The sequence below is a fragment of the Alosa pseudoharengus genome, unplaced genomic scaffold (genome assembly GCF_046254945.1).
Source record: "Alosa pseudoharengus isolate Yale_2024_CS ecotype anadromous, Long Island Sound unplaced genomic scaffold, YU_APseudo_1.1 YU_APseudo_1.1_scf_6, whole genome shotgun sequence".
Classification (NCBI taxonomy): Eukaryota; Metazoa; Chordata; class Actinopteri; order Clupeiformes; family Clupeidae; genus Alosa; species Alosa pseudoharengus.
This window is the reverse complement of record NW_027468848.1, coordinates 28,137,159-28,161,089: the sequence shown is the minus strand read 5'-3', so window position 1 is coordinate 28,161,089 and position 23,931 is coordinate 28,137,159. Positions and strand designations below refer to the sequence as shown.

The 23,931-nt window shown below is 44.4% G+C and overlaps 2 protein-coding genes across 2 annotated transcripts; both read left to right on the top strand.

Annotated features, from left to right (window-relative positions):
* Positions 1-3,135: 3,135 nt before the first annotated feature.
* Positions 3,136-3,838, top strand: hspb3 (heat shock protein, alpha-crystallin-related, b3). The gene has a single exon (XM_076270335.1). It carries the CDS (start codon positions 3,171-3,173, stop codon positions 3,612-3,614), a length of 444 nt encoding a protein of 147 aa, XP_076126450.1. The 5' UTR covers positions 3,136-3,170; the 3' UTR covers positions 3,615-3,838.
* Positions 3,839-5,145: 1,307 nt separating this feature from the next.
* On the top strand, positions 5,146-23,744 carry snx18a (sorting nexin 18a). The gene is made up of 2 exons (XM_076271431.1): positions 5,146-7,030; positions 21,721-23,744. Exons 1-2 carry the CDS (start codon positions 5,539-5,541, stop codon positions 21,972-21,974), a joined length of 1,746 nt encoding a protein of 581 aa, XP_076127546.1. The 5' UTR covers positions 5,146-5,538; the 3' UTR covers positions 21,975-23,744.
* Positions 23,745-23,931: the final 187 nt, after the last annotated feature.

Genomic DNA, 23,931 nt, shown 5'->3' with positions numbered 1-23,931 from the left:
TTCCACAAAGTTCTACCTGACTAATAGCTTTTCTAGGAAGTTTACCACTTAGGCCTACTATGAGTTAACTTAGCCAGGTTTGTCACTAGCCTAAGTTGGTTGGTAAGACTACATTAAGGAAAATAGCCCCTATTTCATACAAGAAAACAAATTGAAATAGTAAGTAATATCCATCATAACATTTTACTTATTTGTTTCCACTGAACACTTTAGCGCCTATCACGTGTACCACAAATCTGTGTTGTTGTTGTTGTTGTAGGCCTACTACTACGCCTGTTAGCACAAATAGCCTTAATCTTGAAAAACCTTCCCCATGACGCTATTGATAGGTAGGCTAAACCTGAATATATGCCTCCTATCCTCCTGTGTGCTAATTAGGTTATAGGCCTAATGAGAGTTGTAAAAGGTATGGCAGCCTAATGTTACCTAACTATCGGTAGAGAGACTGGGATAAATGGTGAGAAACTGAATGGTAACAAGAGGCAATACTTGTATGAAATGGAAAATGAGGAAGAAGGCAACTGAATTGTTGTCACCCGCCCGCCCTTACCAGAAATTCCATGGTCGAAGGTTCTTGCGTAAATTAGCCTACACAACTGGCTCAAGGTTTCGACGAGTCCGAAGTAATCCAGTCCACAGTTAGAACTCGAATGAACACTAGCAGGGAGGAGACACAACTCTTCATATTCCCCGCCTTTCTGTTGGACAGATGGAAACCTGGTCGGTCTCTTGTGCACCACCCTGTGCCCTCTACTCAAACAAGGCGCAACCATATCGAGGCTGTCATCTTTCGCGGGTGTGTGGGCCTACAAGACAGTAGGGTAGCCTGCTTCATTTCCGCTTAGTGCGCGTGCAATGGTAGTTCTGTCACCAGTGTCACGTCCACTCCGTCAGGGAATCATCTGCAGCCCTTATTTTCGCCATGGTCTGAATTAACTGCAGTTACTGCTAAATGTGAATGTTGACGTTGTCGTTGCCAATCACACTGAATAGATCCTCTGCGTGGCATTGTGCGCATTTACTCCAATTAGCCTAAGCCTAGATTTGTCAAACAAACAGGTATGAAAACGGAAAGATTAGGAAATAAATAGCCATAGGCATAGATCCTGTCACTCATTAATTAAACCTAATCTAAATCAGATAAAATCATTCAGTTACTTATCCAGTATTTTAAGAGGTGAAATGGGGCTAGTTAGATCGGCCATGCTCCATGTCTTTGACATTGATTATCCACTAGATGGCACTAGTTGTTTTTGTATAAATCGAACTCAACTCCACATCCATCCACACACCTGCTTAAACAATAAGATCAGTAAAGGCACACCTGTGAACAGTGGTGTAGTGGTAAAATAAGAGGTGGGTAAACAATGAATTCTGTAATTAAGGTAAGGTGGACTGCGGCATGCTGTATTAAAAAAAAAAGCCATTTCAGAACATGTTTGATGATGGTGGAGGTTATTGTCCCATGTTTATAAAAATACCAGTGCTATTACAGTTTTTCTCGATTGCTTTGACCTGCTTAAGGAAACTGGGCCTTGGTCTTCATGAACACTTTCTTTGCACAGCAGAAGTCATCTCTTGCGAATGTGTTCACACATTTTCATTGGGTTCACACATTTTCACAGCCTTTTGCAAAACAGTTAACACAGATGTCATTCAAAAACTCAAAACTATTGTTTTTTTCCGTGCTAAAAAAAAGGAAAACATCTTTTCACAGGTGGTATAGATTCCTTGCATAAGTCTGAATCTCTCATACACCTGCGTGAAACTCCTTTGCACAATTCTTCAATTAGCAATCATTCATTATGCATATGAGATGCCATGTCTGTTCTTTGTTGATTTGCAATGGATCTAATGTATTTAGACAAAGTATTGCCTATTTGGTGAAGAAAACAGTACAAAAGGTGTTTAGCCTATAGGTCTATTTCGATGAAAAATGACAAGTTGTAGTTCAATGAAATTTGTCTTGCCTGGTGTTTACTGTAGGTCACATGTCAATGACAGTTACATCTTGGGAGGAATGAATACATTATTTTTTATTTAGTACATTTTGTCTTTTCACAGGTTTTTCTGATACCAGAAAAATGAGAAAGGAACAGACATAGCAAAAATGCTCATTTTGAGAATTTACATTTTGTTATAGTGTGTATGATAATTGATTGAAATCACACAGTGATTTGACGCCGGGATGTGTTGTTTGAAGGCAAGATTTGCTTTTGCTGCATGTTTTAAGTGTTTTGAGAGAGTAACAGCCTTTTGCAAGAAAAATTTGTCATTTTGGCCAGAGTGCTTTTGTTCAGACACGGGTGTTAACTGTTTTGAGAATGTGAAAGCATCAAAATGATCAAGAAAAACATGTAAATGGTTGAGTGTTGATGAGTGTACATGATGTGAATGTGGATAACAAGTGTGATTTTTGAATGTTAAAAATTGCAATTGGTGAATAAACTCTTTTGAGAGGTGCGGATAAACTTTATTTCTGAAATTTCAGAGGTGGATAAACTGTGTTTGCGTTTAGCCTCCACTACAACCCTGCCTGTTAGGGACTTGGGGACCACTAACAATTCAAGTACAACATGTGCGTACCAAATTATTTTTATTATTATTTAGTGAGTCCTGGAGGAACAGTTATTTCACAAGTGAGATTGAATAGATGGAAAAATGGATGATGACTAATGTTAACCAAGAGATATGGAAATGGAAAAGTAGAAATAGATTTCTGCTAATCTGATTGTGATGGAAGATTGTAAAATGAAGACTGTCTCTTGTTTTGTTTTGATTTGTCGTCCACTGACTTTGTGGTTTAGTAGTCTATTGTTGACCCTACAGTGAGAGCACACCCGGTCATGTTATTGTACTACATCTTAATATCTGACCCATCCCCCCAGCCCCAACCATTCACCACCACCACCAGCATTTAGAAGAGAATTAATTTAGAAGGTTAAAAGATCCCCCACCCCCCAAGCAACTTTATCTTTGCCAGCTCTAAAAAAAGGACCCACTCCCCCGTCCCATGACCAAAATCACCTTGCCACCCACCACTTCCCCTCCCCTGCAAGAGAAACATTATCACAGGCTGACCTTTTTTTAGACCTCCTTGTTTATTTTAGCTGGCTCGGACCGCAGTGACACAGGGTCCCACACACACAGAGCGAGAGAGAGGGGCTGCCATGGAGGGAGTCACCATCAAGCACTGGGCGACCTGCCCTGTACGCTATGGATCTCATTTTGAAGGGAGAGACCCAGACAACCTCACGGAGGACCACAGTCTGTTCGCCTTGCCGGGGCCCACCTTCAAAGGTATCAAGCCGAGGTCCGGAGCAGAGGCATCGGGTGGCGACGGCCGCAGCCCCCACTGGCTGCCTGTGGAGCCTGTCTTTCAGGTGCTGCTGGACGTGACCCAATTCAAGCCAGAGGACATCATGATCCAGGTGTTTGAGGGCTGGCTGCTGATCAAGGGGCAGCATGGGAACAGGATGGACGAGCACGGCTTCATCGCCCGCAGCTTCACGCGGCAGTACCCTCTGCCAGAGGGGCTTCAGGCGGCAGAGCTGAGGGCTCTTTTGTGTTACGATGGGATTCTTGTGGTGGAGACCAAAGAGCAAGAGCCGTGAAGTGAGAAAGGGAGTGATTGGAGATGGTGGATGTGAACCTTTCACATGTCTGTATGGACATGATTATCACAGTGTGGATTACTCTGTGTGGGTGTGAGCAAAGAATTGGGGAAAGTGAGCAAAGAATTGGGGAAAGTGCATGATGATTTCTGTTTAATTTCACCAGTGTTTCATATTTTACGTGTGATTTTGCAATGTTTATTTCACAGGCCTTAGTATAACAGGTGGGGTACCAAATAAATAATTTCTAATCAACCTTCTATCTATTGTCCTTTAACTAGGCTAAATGGTTCCTTGTTTAGAATAGACTGATGTGGTTTGTTATTTTTAGTGCTGACATTATAAATACAGTTAGAAAAACAGCAACATTAAAAACCCTGTTTATTGTCTCAGTTTTAACTGCCAAAAACATGTAGACCATGTGGCCAACCTATCAGATTAGGAAAAAACCCTCTTTTGATCTTGGAAATGATAAATGTTAGGGAACAGCTATTAACCTGATAAAGGAATGCACACACAATTCCTTAACTTAAGTGAAAGTAGATACACCTTGTCAAATATTACTCCAATACAAGTGATATTTGCTAAGTCAGATTTTTACTTAAGTTTACAGATTCAAAAGTATTTTTCCTTTTTACTGTATTATAATGTAATGTGTCTTTGGTCATTAATAGGGTATACATCCTTTGGATTGCATTTAAAGAATTCAAATGTGCTTAAAAGTAATGATTAGGCCTACTTAATGCTCATATTTCAAATGTAGTGGAGTCAAATGTAGGGCCTACAGTATTTGTCATTAGTGGACTAGGCTAAAAGTCACAAGTTTCCAAAAATATGAATAGTCCTATTCAAATACGTGTAGATACTCAAAAATCATACTTAAGTACAGTAATCAAGTACATGTAGCCTAGGCTACTTAGTTAGGCTTAACTGTCCCCCCCTGGAATACATGGCTGGCATCCTTTCTGAAATGTAGGCTATACGCAGACTGATGCGCTCATAAGCTAAAGCTATTATTTAAGGTGCTATTATGTGATACTGGGGTAGGCTAATATAGGCATAGGCTTTTCACATTTTAAGTAAGACCAAGAGTAGGCCTACACAGGCAAAGTGACTTTTTTAAATTATTATTATTAGCCTATTATTTAATGGGTTAGCCTATAACATGAACACATCCCTGCATATTAGTTCATTAAGCCGCTGGTCATACTGACCGAGTTCAAACACTTGTGAGGAAAACGAGATGAGTTGCCTAGATAGGTAGACCCCTATGGGGACTTGAGAAAGGAGAGATAACAAGATAACATTCCAAGTTGGAATGTCGGACCATCTGCTAAGCGGAGCTGAGGTCATGCCTGTGATTACAAACCAGACTGTTTAGGACTGGATATTACCAATGTCCTTATTGTCTGCGGTTCTACATTACAGAAGACTGGATGCGATGCAATCAAAACAACCAAACCCACTCATAACGCATTTGATTCGTGTAGTCTGGTTGTGCAGCCTCTCTCGACTTAGCTCCTCCCTCGATTATTCAGACTGAATACGTTTGGCGCTGTTGCTGAAGACGGAGTTAGTTACTGCTGGACTGGACTGGGGCGGGAGTGTAAGCGGGTTGTGTCTTTAGGAGAAAGTCTGTGGATGTAAACAAGCGTAATTTCTGGTTTTATTTCTAAAGCAATTCAAATATGGACATTCTCTGGAGGTAAGCTGGCACTATTGGGGGAATAATCAAGACACTTGATTAAAAAAACGGAACCGTTTTCTTATGCTACAAGTGAAATAGTTGCACAGTTGTACCGACACATACTGCTGTTCCGCGGGTAGAGTGTTCACGGGTTGACTGGCTAGCCTTCCAAGGGAGTTAGCTGGCTAGCTAGGCGCTTAGTGTTTTGGAGCGTTCGCTCTCTACTTTCTCCTAACCATGGCTTCAGCGGTAAGAGCGAGAGCATTGTATGACTTTAATTCAGAAAACCCTGGGGAGATATCAGTGCGGGAGAATGAAATCATATTTTTGCACAGTGAACAAGACATTGAGGGATGGTTGGAGGGCTCGAACAGCAAAGGGGAAAGGGGTCTCGTCCCCGCGTCCTATGTAGAAATGATCAAAAGCGACACGGCCACGTCATACAACAACAGCACATCTGGAGATGCATACCAAGGCTCTCGTTATTCCAACGTTCCCTCAGGTGGGTCTGACGCGTCCTACAAACCCAACAACCAAGTCGAAAACTTTCCACCGCCCCCCCCAGCTTTGTCAAGTTTATCTGCTCCAGCTCAGCAGCAGCACACCTATCAGGCAAGCCAGGGTAGCGACGACGACTGGGATGATGACTGGGATGACAGCTCAACCGTGGCTGATGAGCCAGGTGGTGTCAGTGGACGTTATCGTGATTTTGACGCCAACGGACCCTCCACGTACAGCCTATCCACATCGTCCAGGGGAGGAAACGCACAGCATGCAAAGAGCTCTGCCACCGTCAGCAGAAACCTGAACAGGTTTTCGACGTTTGTGAAGTCTGGAGGCGAGGCTTTCGTGCTGGGGGAAGCGTCTGGCTTCGTGAAAGATGGAGACAAGATATGCGTAACAATGGGACAGTATGGCCCAGAGTGGCAAGAGAACCCCTACCCCTTTAGCTGCACAATTGATGACCCAACAAAGCAAACCAAATTCAAGGGCATGAAGAGTTACATTGCCTATAAACTGACCCCCACTCACACACAGAACCAAGTGAGCAGGAGATATAAGCATTTTGACTGGCTCTACGCCAGACTGGTGGAGAAGTTCCCTGTCATCTCAGTCCCTCACATCCCAGAGAAACAGGCCACCGGGCGCTTCGAGGAGGACTTCATCTCCAAGAGGCGGAAAGGCCTCATATGGTGGATGAACCACATGACCAGTCACCCAGTGCTGTCCAAGTGCGACGTCTTCCAGCATTTCCTCTCCTGCACCGATGAAAAGGCCTGGAAGCAGGGGAAGCGGAAGGCTGAGAAAGACGAGATGGTGGGAGCCAACTTCTTCCTGACCATCAGCACCTTGGCGGCCCCACTGGACCTGCAGGAGGTGGAGAGCAAGGCCGATGGCTTCAAGGCGTTCACCAAAAAGATGGACGACAGTGTGCTCCACGTCAATGCCACCCTCAACGAGTTCGCCCGCAAGCAGATAGCAGGGTTCAAGAAAGAATATCAGAAAGTGGGACTGTCATTTAAATCACTGAGTCAAGCGTTTGAACTTGACCAACAGACATACTCGGTGGGGCTGAACCAAGCCATTGCCTACACAGGTGAGGCTTATGAAGCAGTTGGAGACTACTTTGCAGAGCAGCCAAAACTCGATGTGGACCCAGTGATGGATTTGTTAGCACTCTACCAGGGACACCTGGCCAACTATCCTGACATCATTCATGTTCAGAAAGGTAATTGTTTTTGTTTTTTTACTCTCTGTCTTACACTTATCCATACACATTCTTTGGTGCCTGGACATCAGCCAGGTTCAGCTGTCATGCTTGGAAGTTGGGATGAAGTCAAGGCTGTAATAGTTTTGGTTTTCATTCACACAAGCGGAAGCACTTTCTGGAATGGGGTGATGTCATTGATGGTAAATGCATGTCATTTCTTTAAAAAATCTCTTTCAGGTTCCCCTTGATTAAATACAAATGTCATTCAAATGCAAATATTTTTTCTTAGCAAGGACTTAGTAGGTTGTTACCTTTTATGATAAGAATGACTTTGAATTGAGTCACACACACACACACAAACCCACACACCTTCAGGTTCATCTGACCGGTAAGTCACATGGGAATGTCACCACCACTGGCGCCGTGTATGTTTTTCCCCGACTGGCTAATTATCAGCCCAGCAGTGGGCTCTGTCAATTTACTGTAATGGAAAAAAAAAACCTCAGGGCTGCAGGGTGAGCATCAACGGTCATTCACCTTCCTGCTCCACCTAGGCTTTGTGGCCATAACAAGTTAAGGCAACAGGGAGGAGTTTTGGTCCAAAACTGGCGAGTTAATTCCATAAAAGGCATGCAGAAATCTATACTGACAAGACCACAGCTGTGGAACAGGTGTATTTATCTGCCTCAAGACCATATCAGGCTACCATCAAAATGAATTTGAATGCATTTTAGAAAGTACCAAATTGTTGCATGCTTTTACTTTTAGCACAGCACAGATTCACATCTCCGCTTTTTAACTCATATCGCGTGGTGAGTGTAGGCAGTGCCCAGAAGTTCCCTATTTGAGTATGCTTCATGATCAAGGCACACTTTGCCACAACGTGTTGGCAGTAATTAACGGTGAAAGACTTAAGTTTGTACAGTAGTCTTTGCATTGTGCTATTTTGGGCTGCTCAGATATGAAGCCTGCATTTTATTGTAAGCACATGAGTACAGTGATATGAGATTGCAAGTTTCGCCTCACCTCTAGCTTTTCCAAAGAGAGCTTGCTTGTTGCCAAGTCCCATCAATATCTCAGTAAACAGCTTGACATTGCATTGTATGTGTCACATTATAGTAATTGCACAAGTAATTACACAAACTTGTATTGGTACATCATGGATTGTTTTGAGAAAAGTTCAGCCACAGATAGTATGTGTTCTGTCCATGTGTCTGGGTACATGTTGCTCAGTTCAAAGTTTACTTCCGTTGTCATTAGAGACTATTTGCACTTGTGTGAGTGTCTTAAATGGGTACCATGGAAGCTGTTGACTTCTGTAATATTTTTATGGTTTCCCCATTACGGGAGTTACTGTTATACAATTTGTGACAGAAAAACAACCAACAGTTTATCTTCCCTGAAACAATGTATCTTCTCTCTGTTTATGGTATTTCATGGCCTAAATCGGCACTGTTTACGCTACAGAAGGTTTCCAACAGCTAGTTCCTTGTGTTTTCATCCGGGCAGGAGGTTGGATAACACAGAATAAGCAGGAGTCTTGTTAGCAGTGGCAGCACCTCCCTGAAACCAGAGCTCTTAGTGCAGTGACACAGTGGATTCTCACTGACCTTGTGTTGTGGATTTGATTGGTCAGGTCAGCGTCCAGTAATGGACCTCTAATCTCTGAAAGACCAAATCAAGGATTAGTCCACTCTTATTATACAGTATATTAGTAATACCTATCCAGAGTGTTACTTTATATCCCTTAATATTAATTGTTGTTGTGATTACATCAATACTACAGGCACGCGGTTGGAATTTACAGTATTAAAATAGCTGCCCGTGGGCCCTGAAGAGGAGGCGAGTGGGATTTTTTTCCTAATGATTGTTAGCCTGTTGTAAACATTTCCGCGAGGAGAGCTGGACAGCGGCCAAACCACAGCAGTTGGTTTGGAATGTGTGTGTGTGTGTGTGTCTGTGTGTGAGGTTTTAAATCTGCCAACTGGTCATCACAGACTTGCCTTAAGTGCAATGAGGCGGGGAAAATGAAAACATTTTCATCTCCTGTAAAAGCCGAGGTGTGTACTACAAGTTTGCTCTGCTTAGCTGGGTTCACGCTGAGGCTCTTAGTGTGCACTCTCTCAACACAAAGTGCTGGGAATAACAGAATATCCTGTGAACATACCCATTTATTTCCTCAAAGTGTGTAACTTCAGTGTGGAGCAAATATGACTCGGAAGTTGTTGCCACCATAAGAGCTGTGGGTTTTGAGCTGAGGCCCAATAAAGTTGTGGTTTGAAGCTAGATTATGGCAGTCAATTGAAGTTACATCTGCTGTGAAGTGACAGAGTAAAAGTACTTGTGAGTGATTTGGTTTTGTATTTGGCTCTTAACCATTTTCGTCGAGGCAGATTCGCTGACCGAGGCGTCGGAGAGATGGGCCTGTTTTGCTGGCTCAGCTATTTCCAGGGCCTCTGGGGGATTTGAAGAAATTCATTAGTTCCTTACAGAGATAACAGCTCCAGGAGGATCCTCTAATAAATGGGGCTAATATCAAATTGATCGGCTGCTTAATGAATTCCGGTACTGTAGCATGGTGCATCTCTTATGCCGCCAAGTAATTCATTTAGGGAATGTAATCCCTCAAGACAAGGTTTGCTGCATGTTATGGGTGGCGTTGGTAATGGTAGCTAAAGAGTGTTTTTGATATTTTAAAATAAATGTTTTTGCTATAAATTAACCTATGAAGCATTCAACCCTGAAATTTTGCATTCACTTTTAAATATATTTCACGAGTTTAGGGCGACTACTGGATCTGTGTATTAATGGAGGGAGAGAAACCATTCAGTTTGGTGTTTTTGTTTTGTTTTGCTCTATATATTATAAAGTTATGTCAGTTATGTAGACCGTTACAAACAGTTATTATTGTGCTGAATGTAACCTGCACCAGGGCATCTGAATCTGGCTCACTGTCTCCCAAGGCTTCACAGATCCCAACAACGCATTCTGTGGTGGCAGTAGAAAGACAACATTGTTCCTGTACGGGCAGTTCAGTCCCTTCTGAACTATAATGCGCCTCACAGAGCCGCAGCAGAGGTCATAAAAAGAAAGTAAGAATGAAAGAGAAAAAAAAAAAGAAAGAAAGAAAGAGGAAAAGCGGAGGCGTCTAATAAAAGGCAGCAGTAAAGGATCAGAGACAGCCCAGTCTTCATTGTGTGGAGGAGGACAATTGTTACTGCACAGTGCACACAGATACACACAGTTATGAGACAGAGACACAGACACACACACAGACAGACAAAATATGAAGATACACACAAACACACTCATGCAGACACACACACACACAAACAGATACAAGCCTACAGGAACACCCATACACACACAAATATGAAATAACACTCTTATACAGACACAATGAAATGTGGTCTTGCAGTATCTGCACCACAGAACACGCTGACCCTAGTAATTCGGTGCTCAATTATCTAAGCATGCTTTCTGCTTGTCTGTTTGCCTGTATGAATTTATGTATGAATGTGGTTTGTTGCTATATGTTTCTGTTCTAAAAATCTAACCAGTCTTGCGTTTCTCTTTCCTGCCCCATTCTGTGTGTCTGCTGTGTCTGTAGTAATCACTCCTGGTCATATGAAGGCTCTGCCTCGGCAATGTGTTTGCTCAGCTGACCCATCAGAGCGCAGACATGCAACATTTGCTAAACCACTGAGCGTGCATCATCCACACGCATGGCCAAATGCATGTGTAGTTTAAAGAATGTGGTTTGTTTCTTCCTCCCAACTTCAGCCATTTGTACGTGCTGTTCACCAAAGCTGTTGCAGCACTATTGCAATGTTCACACCAGGAATGATAACTATGAAGATAACTATAGCTACAATGATACTGGTGCCGTTATTGTTATAGTTTATCTGTGGACGTTGCCCTTCATATCAGCCAGGGGAGCGTTTCCCGAAACCATAGTTGCTAACTAAGTTAGCAACTTTGTTGGTTGCAATGCAATTTCCCATAGCCAACCAACTTAGTTGCTAACAGGTTAGCAACTATGGTTTTGGGAAACGCAACCTAGAACAATATTTTTCATTCAGTCTATTTTTCATTCATCTAATAGGTTTCTAATCAATGCTGTTTCCTACAAGCCTCCAGCCCTCTCACTGGGCCCTTTACCAAACATCAGAAAAACCACAAAATGACCAGACTTCATCAGATCTTCCAGCAGAGCACAGAGTGCAGCTTGTAGTGGTAGCAACTCGGTAGAGCCGGATGTGTACGAAACCTTAAAGCAGTTTTCTCTCTGATATGATCAGTTCATGAGGGTGGTCCCCCAACCCCCACCCCCTGTTCTTTGTAGGTTAGGTTGACTAATGTTGGGCACAAGACATTTCTAAGAAAACTACTTCTTAATAATTTGTACACTTTGTATGTTTACATGCACAGTTAAGTCAAGCTACTTTATAGCTTGACTATGTCATTTAACTGGATTACTGTGAGTGTAGACACATCACAGCTCAGTATATCTTGTACTTTGACATTCTTGTACTTCTTACTCAAGCATATGTTGCTGAACCAGAGGTCTTGAAACTGCCTGGCATGATTGCAGAAACTACACATCTTGCACCCACTAGTGTTGTCACGATACCAAAATTATGACTTCGATACGATACCTGCCATAAATATCACGATGCTCGATACTAAAACGATACTACGGCGAAATCCTAAGATATCTGGAGAAGAAAGGACTCATACCTCCTCCAAGTGTATTGAGTCATTTGTGTTGAATTTGGTGCACTTTTGTAGTGTGTAGGTCAATTCTGGGTTCTAAACTTCCTACATAATTATTATTTTTTTATAGTCAGTAAAATAGTAGGCCTACTTTGTGTGATTAAGTCCTTTATTGTTTGTTATAGTTCATTTACATTGTGTTGTGGCAATAAAGTAGCTTTAAATAGCCAAACTAGGCTAGATCAAGGTCAGTGTTAAAATTACTGCATGTAAATCACTGAATGCTATGCAGAGGGGCCTAATCTTTAGGCCATCTGATGTACAGTATAGGCTACCCTAGGCCTTCCCGTGTTCATGGGATTTCTTTGACAGTTGCAAAGGGGAAAATGTGAGGATAGTCTTCTTTGTGCCCAGTGTACAAGTACGACGTTCCAACCACTCAGGTCTTCGTCAGATAGGCCTACACCATTACCTGTTGCAATATATCTGTGTGCATTCCTACATTACGTCTATTTCTTTGATAACATGATTTGCTACCACGTACTGTAACAATAAGCCGCTATTATTATTAGGACTCAACACGCTTTGGTGGTGTTATGCTGTGGGCTTTATTAGCGCATTTCGGGTAGCCTATCCTACATCTGGGCAATAATTATTGAACAAATTGCAGTCTACATGCCATGACAAATATTACCAGTAGTAGGCTGCTACTGACCGAACATGAAATAGATCGTTTACAAGTTATGGTAATGTTATTCTGGCGTGAACATTGCGCTTTCATCGCGTTAGCACCCTTGATTACAGCTCGTTATGTCTTGTCAAAATGATTACAGCTCTGTCTCGTCAAAATTCATTGATGAAGGAAGGTTCGCTTTATCCCAGAGAACCATACTCGTTTCACTTAGGCTAGACTAAAACATAAGAGAAGAACTTGGCACTAACCATGTAGTCGTGTTTTCTATAGCATATTCGTTAACCTGTCGTTCTTTGAACTCTTTAAAAATGTTGGGATATATCTGCGAGGTGTTTAGCCAAGTTCCATGCGTAGCCTACTGCTTTTAAATGACTTTGTGTACCTGATGGCTTGCCTTCACGCGATGTATCCGAAATAGAAATAGCACACCTTTTGTTTTATCCACAAGGCCTAGAACTGTCGGCAACGAACTATGTTGACGTTGGCTGCGCACTCACTCACTCAGAGCTGCCTGCTTGACACGCCCACTTGCCTAGATGCGTGCAAGGAGCAGTGGGAGCAGCAGTTGACACAGAACGTTATTATTTTAATAAAGGATCGATTCTAAAAACTTCTGAAATCGTATCGTTTTTTGCGTGAAGGCATCGCGATATCTTTTTAGTATCGATACACCGTGCAACACTAGCACCCACAGATCAGAAGCATCTTTGTTTGTCTCATCACACATTTTGCTTGCCCACTTTCTGTGGACCACAAGACAGTTGCACACATATCGCATGCTTAAAGCAGAAACCTCAATACATTTTCAGTGTACTTCATGGTTCTATTCTAAGTCAGCCGGGTCTAAAACTCTTGTCGCCGACTGTACTTGTTTTATTTAGCCTATGCCAGAGTACTACAGAGTTGTTAGCCACCAAGGTCATGCAGACAGCAAAAGATGCCTGAAACACAGCTCCTTAGCCTCTCATATCCACTGCATGTGCGCATACACTCACACTGGCTATTGATTGGGTCTGCCCAGGCTTCCATTAACCATTAGTGTGGAAGCAGGAGAGCAGTTAGGGCAGATAATTACACACTGCTCCAGGCAGACTGCAATAATGTTTGTCTGACGTGCAGTACAAAGAGAAGGGGAAAGAGCTGTCGTTCTGAGAAATACCTCTGGGCTGTCGGTGGGTGTTTTTTTTTGTTTTGTTTTGTTTTTCACTGAATTAGAATTCTTGCAGAAATATGAGGAGCTAATGTGTTTGAACACCAGGCATATTTTGATTTGACCACTGATACTTTAGCCTACATGCTTTAGTCAGGCTTTTTTAGGGCGGAAAACCAGCTTTCCACCCCCACCGCTCATGACCACACACCACTCTCTCTTCCACTCGCTGTGTCTGGACTCTGCTGAGATACTCTGGGCCTTCGTCAAGGCAAAGAGAGTCGATACACTCCCCCGGCTTCACTTCAAGCCCAGCATCTCCGTCTCTCTGGAGTGCCGGTGAAAGTTCATACCTGCAAACTTACAACACATCATGACCATCAGCAGAACCACAATACTTATTTTTCCATTGGTTCTAAATTGGAATTCTGAAACAGCAATCTGAAAAATCCATCGGAGTTCTCTAATGAAACTCAACCAGATGGTTAGGAGGGGGAACGAGACCCTGAGGTGTTCCTGTTGTCTTCTAAAAGAAGGTGCCAGGTGTAAGATTTTCCCACAACCACTTGTTTCTGGTTCCTAGGTTATTTTGAACCCACAAGGCCGAAATGTTTGTCACCCCTGCTGCTATGTGAAAATAAATTAGCAAAAAAGAAAGCGATTTTGGAGAGCGTCCAATTTTTGTTTTTCTATTTTGAACTGGGAGCTATGTTGTCTTAATTGTTCTGTGAGGCATTTTCCATCAGCTGAACAGCGTGCATGAAAATGAGTGTGTTCTGTTAACACTGAGTCTGGAGCCATGGCTCTGGCAGGTCTCGCAGGCCTCTCGGTGGTCCTCCTGGGTGTTCTGTTGGGGGGGGGGGGGGGGTGGTACAGGCAAGTCGGAGAGTTTACCGTAGCTGGGTCACAGGCTGTTGTGTAATGAGGGTTATGTAATGCGCAAAGTAGAAACTAGTGCTAGTGAATCATTCAGGCATGATCTCTCTCTCTCTCTCTCTCTCTCTCTCTCTCTCTCTCTCTCTCTCTCTCTCTCTCTCTCTCTCTCTCTCTCTCTCTCTCTCTCTCTCAATCCAATTCAATTCAATAAGCTTTATTGGCATGGCAAAAGAATTGCATTGCAAGGCCTTAGCGAAACCTGATTTAGTTTTTCCTCACTGTATCCTTTTCTGTCTCCCTAGTCTGCTTCTCCTTGTGTCCTGCTCCGTCATTTAAATGTCATTCTTAATCTGAAATAGTCACTTTACTTTGGTGTTTAACTGGCAGTGATTCTTTTGTTTTCTCCTTTTTTCTCTGGCAGTAGAAGTGCTTCTTGTAAAATACCCACACTGAATCTAGATGTCTGCCGACCAAGTGAGTTGGAAGGTAATTCAGGAAGTCCGGCTATCACATACCCGATTAGAACACATGGTCAGTTCCTGGGAGACGTTTGCTCAATAGATATTGAGCACAGTTTTTGGAGTTCGGTGGTTGGCAGGTCTGTTGCTGTGTTTGCATGCAAGGCCCCAGCAACACATGTGGGACTAGTAGGAGCTGCCCGTGTATGTAGACGAAAGGTCAGCCTCTTTGTCCAACATATCCGCTCGAGTTGTCCACACACATAAGCATGCACGCACACACACCCCTTATGCATGGCAGCACCTGTTTCTATGGTGACAATATTTTCCTCATGAAAGATGCACCTACACACACTCTCTCTCTCTCTTTCTATCATTCTCTCTCTCTCTCTCTCTCTCTCTCTCTCTCTCTCTCTCTCACATATGCACACACACTTACGCACCTTTTGCAGGGCAGCCCCTTTTTTATGGTGCAAATGTTTTCCTCATGAAGTGACATAAGCGTCTCCATGCACCTGTGTTGAGAACACACATATACACACACACACACACACACACACACACACACACACACACACACACACACACACACACACATATATACACACACACACACACATATATACACACACACACACACACACACACACACACACACACACACACACACATATATACACACACACACACACACATAGGCTAACTAGTGGAGCTGTGCTCAGTCTCAGCCTCTGTGAGTTGCATGGATCTGGGTTACTCTGCTACAGCGAAGAGCAGCACGACGTAGCCAGGAGGCAAACTCATGTGCAGATTTTTGGAGGGAGAGGATGAGAGGAAGGATGGGATGGGCGGAGGCTGGATGGATCAACCTCGAGAATGTCTGTCTGCGTTTCTGGAAGCTTCCACGGCAGTGAATCTTCCCATCTGTGATTGGTTAGACACTAACCAAGCCAGCAGATAACTGGAAGTGGTTGGTTCCTATATTAGTCTGAGTGTCAGCTGCTTGTAGAGGAGAGGCCGTTGTTGCTCTCACACACTGCGAAGTAGCACAGGGAACATACGGCCAAGGCTGGTCTGCTGATGTATCATTCATGGAGAGAATACTTAAATTAAATGGAGACAGATTGGGTTAGAGAGGACCAGTAATGCAAAAAGAAAGACACACTATGTAGAAGAGCTCTCAGTGTCATTCTCTGTGTGTGTGTGTCTGTGTGTGTGTGTGTGTGTGTGTGTGTGTGTGTGTGTGTGTGTGTGTGTGTATGACCGATGACTTATGAGTCAGTGTGTTGGTGTTCACTCAGAAGCCCATATGTTTGCGAATGTCTCTTTGGCCATCACCCCAATTCAGATTCACGATGCATTTTCCAGAGTCCCTGTAGAGCAGAGCAACCGTTTGTCAGTCTGCCGTCACACTTCCTGGATTGCCCCCGTTCTGAGAGAATGACACACCACCACCACCAACCTTGAGCAAACACACGGGCTTCTAAGTGAACACCAACACACTGACTCATAAGTCATCGGTCATTGACACACACACACACACACACACACACACAAACATACATAGACTCACACACACACACACACACACACAAACATACATAGACTCACACACACACACACACACACACACACACACACACAAACATACATAGACTCACACACACACACACACACACACACACACACACACACACACAAACATACATAGACTCACACACACACACATAGGCCTGTCGCGATATTCAATAAATCAATTAATCGCATGATAATTAAAATTAGCTCGATAATTTTTCTGGCCGCGATAAATGCCATTTGCATGCTTGTTTGTTTTCCTCGTCTCTCTCTCTCCCTCTCTCTCTCGGGTCCTTAGAGTAACGATGAGTGAACCCTCATGTCAGTCACTTGTCAGTCGCATGGTGTGTGGGGAGGCGGGACTACTGGCGTAGCCTACCACAGAGTGCAGCTAAAGAGCCGCGTGAGAAGTATACCGGTAGGCACTAGGCAGAGAGAAAGCTAGTTGCGAGTTCGAATAGGCTACGCCTAATAAAGACAAAAAAGATGGAATTGGTATCTAAGCCAAACGCGACAGCTGCAGTGTGGGAGCATTTCGGATTTAAACCGAATGCCCGTGGTGAACCACTGAACGTGTGCGAGTCGGTGTCGCATTTGTTGGAAAACAGTCGCAATTAAAAGCGGCAACACAACAAACATGCATATGCATCTAAAACACAATCATCCGCTGCAGTTTTCCCAGTTGGGGAAAAAAACAACAACAAGTGGGCCGTCTTCCTCTTCCCGAGGAAAATTCTCAGAACGACAATATTATCGCTTATCGCAATAATTTCTGAGACAATTTATCGTCCAGCAAAATTTGTTATCGTGACAGGCCTACACACATACACACACTCACTCACACACTCACACACACACACACTTCCCTATGCATTAGAGCAGCTCCCTCTGCAAGAGAGAATGGAGTTGAATTGAGGTTGCTTGTAGGGTTTCTCTTTTGGGCATCTATTACTGCCATACAGGCCAGGTCTATAGGCCTATTGGTCTGTTGCAAGCCTTGATACTGACATCACCTCAGGAGCCTCTGATGGCTGTCCACTGACTGAGGTGAGGTGAAGTGCTGCGCTGTGCTGTAGTGGGCTAGGAGAGCTCCTTCAACGGCACTTGTAACTGCAGAAAATCAGTGCAGCGCGTATAAGGGCTGGCAGGTTTTGGATTTACTGGCGTTCATAGTGTGCTCAAGCTCTGTCTGTGCTCTCTGAGGAGTTGCCCGTGAGTGCTGAGTTAAGGCCCATTCAGACTGCGAGAGGAGAGAAACGAGAGACCATGGAATGTTAATGGAATTCAGCCATCCCAGGCAGAATAGCCACTGCTGATGTGAAAACATTGCACAACAACGCTAAAGTCATTTTGACTTTGAAGCAACAGGCTACAAGTGTATTGCTGCCAATATGTATGCGGCATTAGGACTGTGTGTGTGTTTGTGTGTGTTTGTGTGTGTGTGTGTGTGTGTGTGTGTGTGTGTGTGTGTGTGTGTGTGTGTGTGTGTGTGTGTGTGTGTGTGTGTGTGTGTGTGTGTGTGTACCCTAAATGCAGTAGGATGAACTACTCTTACTCCCTTACTGGACCTATGTTCATTTGGCTTGCCTATGATCTGATTTATCACCCTCAGCTGTGAACAGACACTGAAGTCCAGAATAACATATTTCCTTTACCATTGAAATGAAGGGAAGATACTTGAGGGCTTGAGTGCGCTCACATTCAACCTGTTGCAGACTTGACTTTAAGATCCTTTGACTGATTTGTGGCAAAAAGACTTCCTTTCCATTAGACAGCAGTCAGCACTGATATAAACTCTGCACTGAACATCTCGCTCTTATCATCTAACGTGGGCTAAAAAAAGAGGCCGTCTGGTGTATATGTCACTTGCCATCTGTTCCACCGTGCTCTCCTGTGAGTAGTTTTTACGTGACTTGCGTACCACTTACGACCTCACTTCCTAGTTCCTACTTAAGATGTCTAGGGTAGACAAGCGTAGGGAAGTGCAGCACTGCAGTGTGTAGGCTGCAGAGGAGCCACACTGAGTAATCATGTCTGGCAAAATGAGTTAAGTTAAGCCTACTCTATTTATCCACTAGCTCTCTACTTATACTCTTATTTACTCTTATTTACTACATGTAAACACACACACACACACACACACACACACACACACATACACACACACACATGCGCGCTTTCCGACTTGTCTTGTGGGCTTAGGCTGCATGCAGGGTGTAGGCGGACACACCATAGACAGACAAAGAAATTTGCCCAGCTGGAACACATCCTGTCTGCCCTCCCTCCTGCATGTTTAACCACACACACACACACACACACACACACACACACACACACACACACACACACACACACACACACACACACACACACGCGCACACACACACACACACACACACACACACACACACACACACTCTTACACACACTCTTACACACTTACACAAACATACACAAAATACACATCTTACACAAACATGTGCACGCACACAATGTTGATAGTTACACTCAAACACAGGCACAAACGCATTTCACCACATACACACACACTTAACACATACAAAGATATGTTTACACACACACTTGCACGCACACAATGTGGACACACACACTCAAACACAAATACACACACTCACACAAACGCATACAAAAATATGTTTACACTCAGTCATGCATGCACACAAAGTGGACACACATACTCACACACACACACACACACACACACACATTCTCTGCTGTCCTCCCCTGACCTCAAAGTAATCTGCCTCCAGCTGGAGGACAGCACAGGGTGTCGCTCCGATTCCCCTTCTATTCATCATCATGGCCCACTCCACAGATCTCTCTTCCTTTCCTCTCCTCCCCTCCTCCTCTCCTTTCCTCCTCCTCTTCTCATCTCTGATCCATTGCAGCGTTCCAATTAGTGGGCCATCTCACTGGAGTGGAGCTCGCTGCTTCCTACCCTCTCTCTGTGTGTGTGTGTGTGTGTGTGTGTGTGTGTGTGTGTGTGTGTGTGTGTGTGTGTGTGTGTGTGTGTGTGTGTGTGTGTGTGTGTGTGTGTGTGTGTGTGTGTGTGTGTGTGTGTGTGTGTGTGTGTGTGTGTGTGTGTGTGTGTGTGTGTGTGTGTGTGTGTGTGTGTGTGTGTGTGTGTGTGAGTGTGAGAGAGAGAGAGGGAGGGCGCCTGCCGTGTTATGCCCGCATGCCTTATTTGCTGTAGTGTGGACAGCACAGGAGGAGTGTGTGGGCTGAGTTGCTGTATAGCGTGTGTGTGTTGTGCGTGAGACTCTGGGGTCGCACTGTAAGGGGTTCTAACCTGGCTCTCCTGCTGGCCTGGGTGAACACAGCACAGTTTGATGCATTACACTGCAGTCGGCAGAAATCTCATCCACAAACCCATCCAATGCCTGCACGACTGTAGCTTGACTTTTATGTCTAGCTGGGAAGAATCAGTGTCAGATACTGGAGTGTCCCTGGGTTAGATGCCCGTAGAAGTGCATGAAACATAAGGACGCAAGTCTAGTTGTGGTCATGCTGTTCACAGTGTTTTCCTTTTTTGAGGGGAGAGCAAGTGAGATAAAGGGAGAGAAGCAATCGGCACAACTGTTGATGCTGCTGTCTGCAAGACCCTCACAGCTCATTCTGTCAGCATTCACATGGGTGGAGGTGTGAAATTGTGGGGCCACAGGAAGTTGTCATTCTCACAGTGCATGCTGCAAAACTGTCAAGGTGTTATATCCAGTCCGAAAACTCTAAAGGTGATGATACAGAGGGCAACCTTTTGAGCAAGGTGCTTCTGAGCAACCACATAACTGGTTCCATGTGTTCTGACTGGATGATGATGAGAGTTTGCCCACTGTTGGTTAAAGTACTCCTGAAAAAAATTGAATGAATGAAATATCTCTGAATGTCCCAGTCCGCCAATGACGCAACATTTAGCTACTGCTATTGATGCAACATAACAGATAAACATCAGCGTGTGAATCTGGCTCTTTAACTAAACAATGATTTCTCGTCTGTCTGACATGTGGCTTGGCACCTCCGTGTGGAGTGACCCAGACACTCAAGATAGCACGCATCGCCATCCTGTCCAGATGCCAACTCCGCTTTAACAGATACAAAATGTCTTCCTATTTGTGTGTGTGTGTTTGTGTGTGTTGTTCTCTTTAAACAAGCACCTCAGCTAAGATCTGCAAATCCACTTAGCTGTGTTCATTTAACAGTAGTAGTGTAGTGGCTTAGGAGCTGGGCTAGCATGCAATAGTCAAGAGGAAAAGTTGTGGGTTGAATTCCCAGCCTCCACCCTTGTGCCCCCTTGAGTAAGGCACTTAACCCCGAGTTGCTCAGGGGAGGATGGCCCTTGTAATAATTGTAGTCGCTTTGGATAAAAGTGTCGCCGAGTATAAGTAAATATAGCATGCAAACATACTGCATGCCACAGAGTCAGCGAGAAGTATTTCCATCCTAACTCTCCAAGGTCACGCAAAGTGATTCTAATGAAACCACTCACAGTGCTCCTGTGCGGGTGTATTCATCTGAGGGAGAGAGGAGAGGTCAGGGGAGAGCCAACGCGACCCTCTTGAAGCCATCAGACCAGTCCTTCCGCTACGCTCGTGAGGCAAACTGCTCTCCACTTACAAACACCTCTGAGCCCTGTGACACACTCGACTCAGCCCACGAGTCTGCACTTACTCCCAGTTTTGCTAACAGGGGGAGAGGGCTTCACAAGAGAGGCCTGACATGCAGTCGTGTGTGGACACAGCACCTTCTGTATTTGGGCATTTCCGGTATTTGTCCCTTATAGATGTCAGTGAGCAGTTGTGTACATTTAAGAGATGTTTTTGCTCCACAGACCATATGCGTTTTGTCCTTTTTCCATCCATACCATGGATGACAGACAGACACGGAGCATGTTTACAGCAGGCATGGAGCACCACTGCTTATAGAAGACCTCCCTTCACTGTCTTGTACGTCTCTTTTAGGAAAACTGGGTCTGTGAAATGGGTGCATGTCTGAAAATCCAAATACCAGATCCACGCTGAGCTGGGTTCAGAGTCAACTAACTGGGTTCACAATTAAGTGAAGGGATTCCAAAGCTTTATAACAGACACGAAATAGGAAGTTTGAAGAACTCTTTCTGGAGCACTTTCTGTCTGACATTTCTAACCAAGTTTCCCTTTTTTCTCTCATTTCCTTCCCCTCTCCCTCTCTGTCCCTCTCCCTCTCTCCCCGGCCGTCCACTCAGGTGCGCTGACGAAGGTGAAGGACAGCCAGAAACACGTGGAGGAGGGCAAGATGGAGGGGGCGCAGGCGGAGGGCGTGCGGGACCGCTGCAACATCATCTCCTTCGCCACCATGGCCGAGATCCAGCACTTCCACCACATCCGCGTGCGCGACTTCAAGGCCCAGATGCAGCACTACCTGCGCGAGCAGATCGGCTTCTTCCAGAAGATTACCAGCAAGCTGGAGGACGCCCTGCACATGTACGACAAGGCTTAAGGCCACCGGATGAGATCCCCCCCCCCCAGCACACTCCTCCTGCAACACCCCCTAACCCTCACGCCCACCTCTATCTGTGACCTTGTGACATCTTGCTGCTGTTGAACGTCCAGGGATGGACCTCGTGGACCACTCCATGTTTGTATTAAAACCCAGCCAGCTAAGGCGAGAGAGAGAGAGAGCAAGCATGTTAGCCAGCTAGCTCCATTCTTTCCTCAGCAATACAATGGACGGAACCATGAGGACTTGGTGAACACTTCCATCCCCTGATTGCAAGGCACATTCCAGAGAGGGAGAAAGGGAGAGAAAACAAAGCTTTTGGAATTTTGCCGCTTGGCCACACTGGCATGAAATAAGTCTGTAAAAAAAAGCCAGCCTTCTAAGGGGGGGGGGGGGGGGGGGTCTGGTAAACTGTTGCTTAGCATTATGACCTTTGACCCTAAGGCAGAGGAATCAGAATGATAATTTCCTGTTCAGGAGGAGGTGTTTGGATCTTTGAGCGAAAACACCACGGCGTACCGGACTGCCCACATGCATGCGTGTGTGTGTGTGTGTGTGTAAGTGAAGAAACACTCTCGGCCCATCAGATGAGAGGGGAGAACTTACGTGATGGTGGGTCACTACCTGCAGTTCTGCATACGGGAGAGGCAGTCTATTTAGTGAAAGCAACAAACCAATCTTCATAAAGACAAAAAGTACACAAAGATTGCTTGCACTTCTAATGTATCAAACTCTGGCCTTATCACTCTGTTGAAATGTAAGATTTTAAAGATTTATATGTATGGCGTGCTGCCATTGTGGGGTGAAGCTGCCCCCTCCTCTAAGGCAAGCAAACTAGAACAAATGTTTACAGAGCCTTTGCAGAGCAGCTGCCATCACTGTGTTGTGCCTTTCAACTATGTCCTTTTTTTAGTATTTTTCTAATTACTATTAAAAAATTAAAAGACAGACAAAATAAGTTTATGTGTAAATATTATATATATATATGATATAGTCTCACAGACATGTTTTTATGAAGCCTAATTTTACAGATGGCCATTACTAAGTATGTGCCTGGCCTAGGCTGTGTGTGGGGGGGGTGTCTGTGGAGGTGAGGGTGAGTGGAGGGGTGGAGGAGATGAACTATGCTGATTGGCGATGCCCTTCTGTGGTGTTTTGGACAACTTTTCCCAGGATACGTCATCCTAGTTAGAGCGCACCATTAGATGTTGGGGGGGGGGGGCTTCCAGGGGGGAGACTTTTATTTAGTCCCGGCTCATTTCATTGAGAACGCCAAGAGAGACTGAACCTGAAGAAAACACACACACACACACACACACACACAAGAAGGGAAATGCGAGGGCTGACTTATTTTCATTCTTGACGGTCCCTGTCTGCTTGTTTTAATGCCAACTGTTTCTTTAACACTGATCCACCGATGAGTTAGTGTTTGTTTCAGAGGTCTTGTTGTTTTGTGGGGGAGACAGTTGGCCGGCTACGTGTCATATGCCACTTTTCTGATGCTGCTCTCCTCGCATCAGTACAGCAGTTATGGGCTGCTGTTGCCTTGCCGACGCTGCCATTTGGCACTACAGTCTGAGCGGTCCCAACTTATGTGACCACAGAGGCCATTTGGCAGTCTCCACTGTCTCCATTTTGTTGTATTTTATTCAATTTGAATTCATCCTACCATGTGTTGGATTGTCCACATGTGGATAGTTAAAAGGTTTTAAATGTTATTAAAGCCTTTCACAATAACTCTCCTGGTTTGTGGTGATTTGTTAAAAGAATCCAAACACATATTGTCCCGAATATGTATGTACTCCTTATATTTGTACTTCTAGACAGTTTAAAATCATTCAAACCCTTTATATGAGTTACTTTTAGACTCTCAGAAACGTTTGTGTCTACAGGTATATTGGAACCCCCAGATATTTCCGGAGTCAACAAGCACCATATTTGAAGGCAGAAATAAACC

What these genes read in the sequence shown, in the direction of transcription:
- hspb3 (XM_076270335.1), top strand. Translation starts at nt 3,171, where the DNA reads ATGGAGGGAGTCACCATCAAGCACTGGGCGACCTGCCCTGTACGCTAT.
- snx18a (XM_076271431.1), top strand. Translation starts at nt 5,539, where the DNA reads ATGGCTTCAGCGGTAAGAGCGAGAGCATTGTATGACTTTAATTCAGAA. An exon ending in CATCATTCATGTTCAGAAAG is followed by an intron (nt 7,031 to 21,720) that starts GTAATTGTTTTT and finishes CCGTCCACTCAG; the next exon opens with GTGCGCTGACGAAGGTGAAG.